This window comes from Falco rusticolus, chromosome 7 (genome assembly GCF_015220075.1).
Source record: "Falco rusticolus isolate bFalRus1 chromosome 7, bFalRus1.pri, whole genome shotgun sequence".
Classification (NCBI taxonomy): Eukaryota; Metazoa; Chordata; class Aves; order Falconiformes; family Falconidae; genus Falco; species Falco rusticolus.
The window spans coordinates 12,101,667-12,113,117 of record NC_051193.1 but is presented as its reverse complement, the minus strand read 5'-3'; the positions used below and the strand labels follow the sequence as shown (position 1 = coordinate 12,113,117).

Genomic DNA, 11,451 nt, shown 5'->3' with positions numbered 1-11,451 from the left:
GCGTGTCCCCCCCCACGCCACCGCAGCCCCCCCGCCCGCTCCCCCGGGGCGGTGCGCACCGGCCCGCCCCGAGCCCGAGCCCGACCCCCGGGGGCGGTGGCGCCGGGCGGAGCCCCTGACGCCATCGCGGCGCGCCGGGCCGGGCCCATCCCGCTCCCCGCGGCGGCCCCGCCATGGCGGCGGAGGGGGCGGCCGTGCGGGTGGCGGTGCGGGTGCGGCCGCTGCTGCCCCGGGAGGCGCTGCGGGGGCACCGGCCCTGCCTGCGGGGCGACGCCGCCACCGGCGAGGTGGCGCTGGGCCGCCGCCGCCGCTTCCGCTTCGCCGCCGTGCTGCCCGAGGCGGCGGGGCAGGCGGCCGTCTACCGGGCCTGCGTCCAGCCGCTGCTGCGGGCCTTCTTCCGCGGCTTCAACGCCACCGTCTTCGCCTACGGGCAGACCGGCTCCGGCAAGACGTACACCATCGGGGAGGCCAGCGTCGGTGAGTGGCGGCGGGACCGGCAGCACCGTGCCCGCCCGACGGCGCTGTCCCCGACGGCACCGCCTCCCCCCGCCCCACGGCGCCCCACGGCCACCGGCCCCGCCGCCCCTCCCGGCCCCCCGCCCTCCCCGGTGCCGCCGGCCCCGCTTTGCTCTCTGCGCCCACACCCGCCGGCATCACCGCCCGCCAGCCCCGCCGCCTCCCGCCACCCGCTCGGAGCTCGCAGCGGGTGGCTTTGCCCCTCCGGCACCGCACGACGAGCCTGGCCAGGAGGTGGTGGCGACCTGCCTAGGGCACCGCTGCCTTCTGCTGCCTTGGATCTACCAGATCTGTCCTGAAATAAGCCCGAAGGGGGGCCGTGTGGGGTTGCGGGGGCACATCCTCTTAGTTTGTTTATTTGAAGGGGACTGGGAAGGAGGAGGCTTTTCCCTCCTTTAACTGCTGGTTTGATGGCGTTATGGTGTCTTACAGAGGGCATAGCTTGTAAGCACTGAATTGTTTCCATGCTTTCCATCTACCTCTGTATGCAGTTTCCCAGTTAGCCTGGCATTGTGCCCAGTTTGGGCATTGCCCCTTTGCACGACTGTTGGAGGCAAAAACAAAACAATTTAAAATTTAGACAGCAGAGTGCTGTGGCCAGGTACAAGCAGGCTGCAAAGACAAAAAGAAAAAAGTACTTTTCGGAGCTTGGAAAGGTTGTGAAGCCACACTGCCTTTGACGGGCAGCACGCTGTAGCATCAGGCAATGTGTTTGCTACCTGCTGAAACACTAATGTGCCTTTTCCTTCTTGAGGAAGGGCTGGAACCAAGCAGTGTCACTGGAGTCCAGCACAGCAACGGGACAGGATTTGCCCCAAGGTCCTGTGGCTTAGAAATACTCCCAGGGATATTTAATCTGGGCTGCAAGGGCTGAGCTGTGGGAGGGTTTGTGAGGCTGCTCCTTTCCAGCTGACGTGTGCTGCAGGCAGGCTCCTGCCCGTGGCTCTGACCCCAGCCAGCACGGGCTGCCCACGTGTTCCCTGCTCCCCGTGACCACATGCATCTCTCTGCCAGCTTCCATCAATGAAGACGAGCAGGGCATCATCCCACGAGCCATGGCTGAGACTTTCAAGCTTATTGATGAGAATGACCTGATTGACTACACGGTCCGAGTGTCCTACCTGGAAGTGTACAAGGAGGAGTTTCGGGACTTACTGCAGGCGGATACAGCCAGCAAAGACATCCAGATCCGGGAGGATGACAAGGGGAATGTCGGTATGTATGGCTCTGTGTGGGCTCCCTTTTCTCCCATGCCTCAGGCCAGAGTTGGGTTATCTATCCCTGAAGGCAGGGCCAGTCCTCCATCCCTCCATCCCTCTCCTGCAGCAGATTGCTGTTCTTAGTAGTCCAGTTTGGTTTTGGTGTGGAAACCAGTCTGTGTGTGGCACGGGATGGGCAGGGCAGTGGCACCGGGCTGTGCAGAGGAGCTGCGTCCTCAGGCAGCCTGTCCCTCCCAGTCACAGCTCCATTTGCTGTTGCAGTGCTCTGCGGTGTGAAGGAGTCAGAAGTGGAAGGGCTGGACGAGGTGCTGAGCCTGCTGGAGATGGGGAACACAGCCAAGCACACGGGAGCTACCCATGTCAACAGGCAGTCGAGCCGCTCACACACCATCTTCACGGTGACCATGGAACAGCGGCGTGGGGCTGGCCGCCTCCCCCTGCACCACCACCCCTCCTCTGTCCCTGCCTCGGGCCAGGTCCTGGTTTCCAAGTTTCACTTTGTGGACCTGGCAGGCTCAGAGCGAATTGTGAAGACGGGAAACACAGGGGAGAGGCTGAAGGAGAGTATCCAGATCAACAGTGGCCTCCTGGCCTTAGGCAATGTCATCAGCGCCTTGGGAGACCCTCGGAGGAAGAGCAGCCACATCCCCTACAGGGACTCCAAAATCACCAGGTACAGATTGGGATTGGGACCCCCAGGTCTCACGGGCTCGTGGCCCGGCAGGAGGGATGTGATGCTGCTCCCTGCCTTTCCCACGCCCAGCCTGCCAGGTTTGGCGGCAGAGTCCCCCAGCTAGCTGAGAGGAGCCTGCAGGGCCGGGTGTCCCTTCTGCTCTCACACCAGGGCTCTCGGACCGACTGCTTGGTGGTACGGGGCCAGCTGACCCGCAGTGCCTCACAGCAGCTTACAGGTCCGCCCGCTGTGCAGGTTTTCACGTAGGGAAGCTTGAGGAGCAATGAGGCCAGGACAGAAATGACGGTGCGGTGCTGCAGAAGGCGAGGCTTGCATAAGTCATGCTGCCGGAGCTGAGATGGGGTATTACCATGGGTTATCCTGCCCTTCCTGCCTGGCAGTGAATCAAAAAGGCTTCCGGTAGGCTGGTTTGACGGTCTGCAGTTAGTTTTTAGCTCGAGCAGGCAGTCTTGGCAATCTCCAGCAGGTTTCAGCACAGCACATGCCTAGCAGTGATGGCAGAGTTGGGGGGCTCCCAGCCTCGGGAATTACTTGGATGGAAACTTGTCACAGTGCAGACTGGTATTCCTCTGCTTAATGATTCTGCTCACTAGTGAGTGACTCACCAGTGCCAAACTGGCCACAGAGCAAGAATATTGTTTCCCTTGGGCTTAGCCTCTGGAAAGGGTCGGAAGTTCCTGCATTATTTTGTATTTGAGCTATTTTAATCACCGTGCTCTTCCCTAGGATCCTGAAAGACTCTCTGGGAGGGAATGCCCAGACTGTGATGATAGCCTGTGTCAGCCCATCCTCCTCCGACTTCGATGAGAGCCTCAACACGCTGAATTATGCCAACCGGGCTCAAAACATCCAGAACAAGGCCGTGGTGAACTGCCGCAAGGAGACGGAGCACGTTGAAGAGCTTCACCTGCAAATAAAGAAGCTGCAGAAGGCGCTGGAACAGCGGCACCGCTCCGAGACCCGTATCATCAACCGCTCGGCCACCACCAAACGATGCGTGCCGGAGCCCACGGCTCGGCTGCTGGCTGAGTGCGCGCATTACCGCACCTGCACCGATGCTGCGTACCGGCTGCTGATGGAGCTGCAGGAGGACAGCAACCTGACGGTGGAGCAGATCTTGCGGGTTAAGGAGTGGCTGTGCGCGGTGGAGAGCGAGAGGAGTGAGCTGACCTCGGCCGGGCTGGATAGCGGTATCGAGAGCACCTCCGCAGAGGAGCAGAGCCTCGAGGCACAAGGCTCAAAGCTGGCAAGAGCCCAGGTAATGGCTTGGGGTGTTGCAGCTCTGAGGTTGGGTTCATCTGATGGCCACTGAAGGCAGCAACCTCAGCACGGCGTGGTGGAAGGGGTCAGGAAAGGGAGAGGAGAAGCAACCTGGCCAAGAGGCCAAAGGGAGGCAGAAAGACATGGTCCTCCCAAGCAGGCAGGGGGAAGGTGGATTCAGCTGTGGCTGAGAGATTTATTTCACAGGAAAAATCTGGATCTGCAGAGCTGCTGTGCCCTTGCAGAGTCCAGCATGGGAAGGGAAGGACAAAGGTGGTGGATGCTGATGCTGCCTGTCTTCTATTTTGGGGGGACAGGTGAGCACTGAGAAGAGGTGTGAACCCATCAAAGATGAGCAGGTGGCTAAACTGCAGAGGCAAGTGGAGCGCCTGGAGGAGGAGAACCGTGATTTCCTGGCTGCCCTGGAGGATGCCATGGAGCAGTATAAGCTGCAGGTATTTTTGGGCTCTGCTCTCTTTGTAGGGACCTGCCCTACCCCTCCCCTTCCTCCCCCACAGAGCGCAGCCCAGCTTTTGGGTTCCTCTGCAGCACATCTGGGATCCACGTGTACATAACCACATTTTTCTCATTGCTTCCTAGAGCGACAAACTGCGGGAGCAGCAGGATAAGATCTCTGAGCTGCACGTGCGCCTTGAGATGGCAATGCCAAACCTGTGTGTGCCAGGGCTGCTGGAAAACCTTCACTTGGTGACTGCTGGCCAGAGACCTCACACAGCCCCGCTGGACGCTGCCCCGTCCCATGGCCTCAGTGGGGTTCCCTCGGGGCTCCTTCCCGCTGAGCAGAGTGGAAGAGCCCGTTGCAGGAAGGTGAGGGCACCAGGCTGTGCCATTGAGGAACTGCTGCCTTTTCACTTGGGTGCCCTCCGGCAGAGGAACTGCTTTTTCCCCGCTGTTGAACATGACCCTTGTCAGAGGTGTAGTCCACAGGAGTGTTCACTGTTCACAACCAAAGTGTTTCACAGCTCTGGCAAAAGCAGCCCAGCTTCAAAACTGAGGCTTTTACTTTGATGTTATGGGCAGGTCCCAGATTTGCTCAGCAGCAGCAGCAGAAGGCAGGAGGGCAGGCAGCTGGGTCTAGCAATGCACCCGTTCTCCTGAAAATACACTCAACTCCATTTTGTTGCTTTTCTTTGTGTCTAGTAGCGATGCCCAGCTGAGAGCTGCTTTTTCTAACACCAGCTCTCATGCAGTATGTCTCCTCTCTTTCCAATTCTCTGCCCCAGCATCTTGACAGCGACCCCTCCTTCCAGGAGGAGGACCTGGCCAGCTGGCACCTGAACCATGCGCAGTGCCTGACTGGCAATCCAGAGGTCAGAGACGCGGTGCTGAGGAGGGAGCTTAGCCAGGACTTGGAGAAGCCATCAGAGCTGTCCTCAGGAGAGGAGGAGGAGGAGTGGGAACAGAAACGGTCCCTGTTGCAGCGCCGGTGAGTTGAGGCTGTCCCAGCACTGCGCAGTGTCCCAGCAGTCGCATGGCCTGGCTGTCCCACCTCCGCAGCTCAGCTCTTGCATAGGATGTAGAAGCAGATGCTGCCTTTGGGGTCAGCGATTCTGCCGAGACAGCTGCCTGCCCGCTGGGGAGCTAATTACCATCCTTCCTGACCACAGCTAACTGTTTCTGTCTCCTGAAGCCTGTGGATCGTGAGGGTCCTTATGGGAACAGCTCTAGCAGTGCCCAGACCCAACCAGACCTAATTGATTAATGTACTGCTCCTTCTAGAAATGGGATCCAAAGCTGGAGCAAGAAGGACATCTGCAAGTTGAAGGAGGAGCCGAGTGGAGACAATGCTCACTCGATTCAGGAGGAGCAACTGGAGCTGTCAAAAGGCAAGTGGCACCCATAGGTTGTCGGACAGTCTTCCTCGGGTTGGCAGTGCTTTGTTGGATGCTGTTGGTGTCCCATGTGGATGAGCCTGGAGGACAGAAGTGGAGCAGATGGCAGCCTAGCTGCTTTTGTTAAGGAGAGACTTGAACTGCTGGGGTCTGGCAAGAGCTGCCTGTTGTGATAGAAGCTGCAGGTGACTGGGCGATGCTGTGCCAGGTCTTGGCTACAGCTCTGATGTCAGGTTATCCTGTCACCCAGCTGCTAAGACAGGACCTTCCTTCCCTGGGAATCTGTGTTGCAGAGGTCTGTAGGAAGCGGGAGCCAGTGCTTGGTCCCTGGGAGCGCCTGCCAGGGAAGGACTCGGAGTGGAGGCTGGTGCAAGCACAGCAGAAGATCCGGGAGCTGGCGATCAACATCCGCATGAAGGAGGAGCTGATCACGGAGCTCATTAAGACAGGTGCAGAGCTGCTGGCAGGAATGTGGACCCACTCCCCATGAAATCTCTTAGTCATGATGCTTGGTCTTTACTCCAGTCCTCACCTTCCCTCCCTGCATTGCTGGTGCTCGCCCCTTCTCCTGTAGGCAGCAGGGCCCTGTTTCTCCATCCCTCTGGCTGACTGAGACCCTTCCCATTGGTTTCTCCCTTCCCTGGAGTAGCCGAGGGAAAGGGAGCATACACTGTCTGTAGGCAAAAATACTTGGGGAGAGCGAGGAAAGTTCCGTCCCTCGGCAGGATCCTGGCTGCAAGGGAAGGGGGGCTGGAGGTCATGGTGCAGGGGGTGTGTTGCAGGCAAGGACGCCCAGGCTCTGAACAGGCAGTACTGCCAGAAGATCGGCGAGCTGGAGCAGGAGGCAGAGCAGGTGCGGGCAGAGCTGAGTGACAGCCAGAAGCAGCTCCAGGAGCTGGAGGGCAAAGAGACGTGGGACCCCGGGGAGAAGCACAAGCTGCAGGAGTACCGCACACGTGTGGCGGCTGCGCAGAGCAAGGCACGGGTGAGTGGGAAGGGCTCTGTCCACCCGGCGAGGTGGGAATGGGGCAGAGCTGGGGGCATCTCTGCAAGGGGCACAGGGGAAATGCCGAGACCAAGGGCAGCTTTCGCCCTCCGGCAGGTTCTGTGCAAAAAGAAGCAGGCGACGGAGAGGCTGGTGTCCCTCTCAGCCCAGAGCGAGAAACGGGTGCAGGAGCTGGAGAGGAACATTCAGCTGATGCGGCGGCAGCAGGGCCAGCTGCAGCGCCGGCTGCGGGAGGAGAGTGAGCAGAAACGGCGGCTGGAGATGGAGGTGAATAAGCGGCAGCACCGAGTCAAGGTAGGAATGGGCAGGAGCAGCTGTGCTACTGCGGTGTTTGCAAGGGTGGCGATGGGTGGGCTCTGCAAGCTGCTAGGCAGGCCAGGTAGCTCTGCTGGGGTCTGTGGTTGTCTCGGAGAGCATGGGGTGATGGAAAGAGGATTTTTTTAAGAGTATCCAAAGAGCTAGCAGAGAACATAACCTGTCCCTCAGCCTCTGGCTGCAGGGCAAACAGCTTCCACCCCGTCGATGCTCATGGCTGCTCTTTCCTATGCAGGAACTGGAACTGAAGCATGAGCAGCACCAGAAAATCCTGCGCATCAAAACAGAGGAAATTGCAGCTTTCCAGAGGAAGCGGCGGAGTGGCAGCAACGGCTCCGTGATCAGCCTGGAGCAGCAGCAGGTACAGACAAAGCGAGCCTGCCTCTTTTCTGCTCAAAGGGGACTGCTTGGCAGCCTGCAGGCTGGCAGGGGAGATCAGGAAGCAGGGACCTCAGCTGGGGATGGGACAGAGCCCATCCTGCCCTTGAGGAGGACAGTCCATAAAGTCACTTGCATCTAGTAGCTAGCCCAGGATCTTTTCTAAATCCTGGCATCAGTAAAGAAGCTATGAAACCTTGTCTGTTAGCAGAAGGGTGCTGGGAGTTGTGGCCCCTCAAGGACTCCTTGGCAGCTGGGAGTTTAGCTTAGCTCTGCCTGTTGGAGGAGCTGGAAGCATAAAACCGGTGAAGTCTGGGCTATAGGGCTTGGCAGAGATGGAATCGAGACTCTAGCTCTGGTCTGAACCCTACTGCTCTTTAGTCTAGCAGTGCTGGGCATTGCTGCTATGATCTGCATGCGTGCACATGCCCTTTGCCTCTCCCTCCATCAGAAAATTGAGGAACAGAAGAAGTGGCTGGACATGGAGATGGATAAAGTTCTCGAGCAACGCCGGGCCCTGGATGAGCTAGAAGATGAGCTGAGGAAGCGGGAAGCTATTGTGGCCAAAAAGGAAGCCCTGCTGCAGGAGAAGAACGGCCTGGAGAGCAAGCGACTGCGCTCCAGCCAGGTGGGACAGGAGTGTGACGCCTCACTCAACCCCTTGCTTGATTTCCAGCAGAGGCCGGAGGCTGGAAGGCCTGGGTGCCATCCTGGGTCTGGCAGAGGGTTGCAGGCCAGGATGAGGTGGTGTTGGATAGGAAATCTGCCGGTACAGAAGAGCCTGCTTGTGCTGTGCCTCTGAGCTAGCTGGTTTGATAGCCCTCAGCTTATGGGGGGGGGTTTCACTTGACCTATGGAGGGGAGTAGAAGGGAGCTGAGGGCCTGGCTTGGCTTTAGAGCAGATCCCCTTGAGCATCTTCTGCTGCAGGCTCTGACAGATGACATAGTGCGTGTGTCCAGCCGCCTGGAGCACCTAGAAAAGGAGCTGACTGAGAAGAACGGGCAGTTGCGTCACGGCAGTGCCCATGACCAGCAGCAGATCCGCCACGAGATCAACAACCTGCGCCAGGAGAAGGACCAGCTGCTCAAACAGAGGTTGGAGCTCGACAACAAGCTGCGTCACGGCACCCTGCTGTCCCCAGAGGTACCTCTTCTTGGGCTGGGCTGCGCTGCTTGCAAGTGCATGAGGTAGTACGAAGTAAAGACCTGAGCATGGGGTCATTAGTGGATGCTCCCCCACGTCCTCAGGCTGTGCGTAGCCCAACTTCTTGCCGGCATCATTGAGATGATGCTGAGATGACAAGGGGAGGTTAGGGCAGAGTGAGGCAGGGCGAACCGTTTGCTCCCTGGTAACTGCAGCTCTGCCCTGGCAGGAAGAACGGATCTTGTTCCAGCTGGACGAGGCAATCGAGGCCCTGGATGCAGCCATCGAGTACAAGAATGAGTCTATCACGTGCAGGCAACGAGTCCTGCGGGCCTCAGCCAGCCTGCTGTCCCAGTGTGAGATGAACCTCATGGCCAAGCTCAGCTACCTCTCCTCCTCCGAGACCCGCGCTCTGCTCTGCAAATACTTTGACAAGGTGAGAGACAGCTGCCCTCTGTGCTGGTGGGAGCTGTAGTACCTGACCAACCTCTCGTCTTCCTCAGTTTCAAGCTTCCTCCCTGTCGCCTGCTGTACTTTTGCCCTGTAAAGTCAGGGCACAAAGCCACAGCACCCTGATCCCCACCTGTCCCAACACCTGGGAGAGGGGCTTAACTAGTCACAGGATGCGTGGATCCCCACAGTGGCTCTGCCACATCATTGCAGCCACACGTTGCTCTTCCCTCCACGAGACAGCTGCGACATCCCAGAACTACTAACCTCTGTACGCTGTACCAAAAAACTAACTTGATCAGGCTCGGTGGGGCGGGAAATCTTCCTGGGCTCTGAAGTTGCTGAGGTGTTCCTTGCTTTTGGGCCCTGGCCAGGTGGTGACACTGCGAGAGGATCAGCACAGGCAACACATTGCCTTCTCGGAGCTGGAGATGCAGCTGGAGGAGCAGCAGCAGCTGGTGTACTGGCTGGAGGCGGCCGTGGAACGTCAGCGCCTGGAGATGGACCGCCAGCTCACCCTGCAGCAGAAGGAGCATGAGCAGAACATGCAGTTACTGCTCCAGCAGAGCCGTGGTAACCCCCCCAGCTCCTGAAACGGGCACCAGTGGCACTGTGTTCGTCTTCCGCAGGCTTGCAGCTTGAAATGACCTGGTTTGTTGTTTTTTTTTTTGGCAGAGCACATGGATGAGGGGCTGGCCAGCAGCAAGCTGCAGTATGAGGCCAGGATTCAGGTGCTGGAAAAGGAGCTGAGCCATTATATGTGGGCAAACCAGGAGCTGAACCAGAGGCTGAGTAACATGAACCTCCATCCTGGACAGACCAAAGGTGAGAGGAAACTGCTGTTCCTACCAAGTTAAAAGGAAGGGAATTTAAATTCCTTTCCCTGGCAATGAGAGCTTGGAGCGGAGGCAGGAGCAGTGCGGGTGGAGGTCATTGCTAGCCTTGAGCAAGTGCTCTACGGGCACTGATTTTGATGAGAAAAGTAGAGATCCTGGTACTCATCTCCCTGTACCCCCAATCTTTCCTAGCAGGGATGGAGAGAGGCATTCACGGGGCTGGGGACAGAGCTGCCCCTGCCCTCGGGACCTGTGAGGAATCCAGCCTTGGGGAGCAGCCCGTGCCTCTGGCCGTCCCTGAAGAAAGCCATCGGGTCAGGGATGAGAACAGGGACCTGGTGCATGCCCCTTTGCCATCGACATGGAGGCGTTCCTCCCTGCCCAACGACAGCCCTGGGGACCTTCGGCAGAGGGATCCGGAGCACTTGCTGAGAGCGGGGCAGCCTCACGAGGTGCACCCACCACGGAGCCTGGCTCCTGCCTCCAAGCCCCGCCGGGAGCTGCGCAGAGCCAGCCTGAACGTGACCGCCGTGCCTTACCACCCAGCGATGATAGATGTGAGGAAAAACCCACTCTAGACACAGGCTTAACGCTTAACCTGGCCCAGGGTGGGCAGGAGCAGATGTTACTGATGTGAGTTAAGAGCCTTCCTGCCCTTCAAGCCAGCCTGGCTACAAACCTGTTACATTTCAGAGGCCTGAGGAAGGAAAAGACCCTTTTCGTAAGGGCAGTAAACATGTAAGGTGTGGAACCACCAGCCCGTGTTCTCCGCGTTGCTGCCAGTGCAGACAGCACTGACTAGACACCTTTCCTCCTGCACCATCAACAGATTAAACACTGGGAAGTGGGAGATACCTTCCGCCCTGGCCTCTAACACTAAAAACTTGTTTACAGTTTGGAAACCTCTGCTTCAGGGCTTGCTCAGCCCTAACACCTGCAAGGGAGATGCTCTGCAGTCCTGCAGAACTTGTACATAGATTTTTGAAATAACATTGGTTTTTTACATTTCTTATTGTAACTTTTCTAATAAAGAAGAGTGAGTTTTATGAAGCAATCACTTGTCAGAGGTCTAGTGGGCACTTACTCTGGGTATGTAGTTTTACTTAAACCTCACTGCATGGGAAATCAGCTGCTGTCACTGTGTTGTCTTGATGTTTAAATATCTGCTTTTGAAGTGCTCACGGCTGGAGCTGGTAGGCTTCCTACATTATGCTGCTGCAGGAAAAGCATCTCCAGCCAGCAGCGGAATTGTCTGGAGCATCCAGGATAAAAGTAACTGGTTATATTTTTCTGTTGCAGCCTTAAGCTGCTTTAAGCAGCGTTTTTGTATTCTTGGGGAAAACTTCCAGTCTGGATGTAAGGGAGATTAAATACAGTGCTGGAACTTAACACTGACACCATCCACCTCAGGAAGGGGGACACAATGTTAATGCTGACAGCAAGAAGCAAAAGCCGAGGTGCCTGCTTTAAAAAGGGCTGTGGGGGAAAACAGCAGCTTGGCTACCTGACCCCCAAAAGCACAGCACTGCTTCAGCCTGAAGTCACAAGCACAGCTACAACAACCACCATTGGAGGAACAACACACACCAAGTTAAAAGCCAGCATCTGAAGCAGGAGCCACCTTCTGATCTTCCTCTTACATACTTGACCTTGCCTGTAGGGGTGGGGCTTTGAGGGGGTGACTTTACCGAGGGCTCTGGGGTGGCTGAGCTGCACAAAATTTTTTATGTTTTCAATGACAGAAAATAAAGAAAAAAGATCTTCACTAGGGAAAAGAAG

At 57.6% G+C, this 11,451-nt stretch overlaps 1 protein-coding gene across 3 annotated transcripts; it reads left to right on the top strand.

Annotated features, from left to right (window-relative positions):
- The first annotated feature begins 166 nt into the window (after positions 1-166).
- On the top strand, positions 167-10,726 carry KIF7 (kinesin family member 7). Of its 3 annotated transcripts, none has more exons than XM_037394171.1 (18): positions 167-477; positions 1,531-1,731; positions 1,998-2,409; positions 3,157-3,688; positions 4,008-4,145; positions 4,291-4,518; positions 4,962-5,137; positions 5,431-5,537; positions 5,837-5,992; positions 6,326-6,528; positions 6,646-6,843; positions 7,100-7,225; positions 7,694-7,870; positions 8,171-8,386; positions 8,616-8,822; positions 9,211-9,409; positions 9,512-9,661; positions 9,865-10,726. In XM_037394171.1, the coding sequence occupies exons 1-18, from the start codon at positions 174-176 to the stop codon at positions 10,248-10,250; spliced, it is 4,116 nt and encodes a 1,371-aa protein (XP_037250068.1). In that variant the 5' UTR covers positions 167-173; the 3' UTR covers positions 10,251-10,726. The 3 variants fall into 3 exon arrangements, with proteins under 3 accessions (XP_037250068.1, XP_037250067.1, XP_037250066.1); XM_037394170.1 differs by having other exon boundaries at positions 4,935-5,137; positions 9,868-10,726; XM_037394169.1 differs by having other exon boundaries at positions 4,935-5,137.
- The last annotated feature ends 725 nt before the right edge of the window (positions 10,727-11,451 follow it).

Coding starts and splice junctions, on each gene's coding strand:
- KIF7 (XM_037394169.1), top strand. CDS start 174: ATGGCGGCGGAGGGGGCGGCCGTGCGGGTGGCGGTGCGGGTGCGGCCG. Junction 8,387..8,615: donor GCACCCTGCTGTCCCCAGAG/GTACCTCTTCTT, acceptor CTGCCCTGGCAG/GAAGAACGGATCTTGTTCCA. Junction 9,410..9,511: donor ACTGCTCCAGCAGAGCCGTG/GTAACCCCCCCA, acceptor TTTTTTTGGCAG/AGCACATGGATGAGGGGCTG.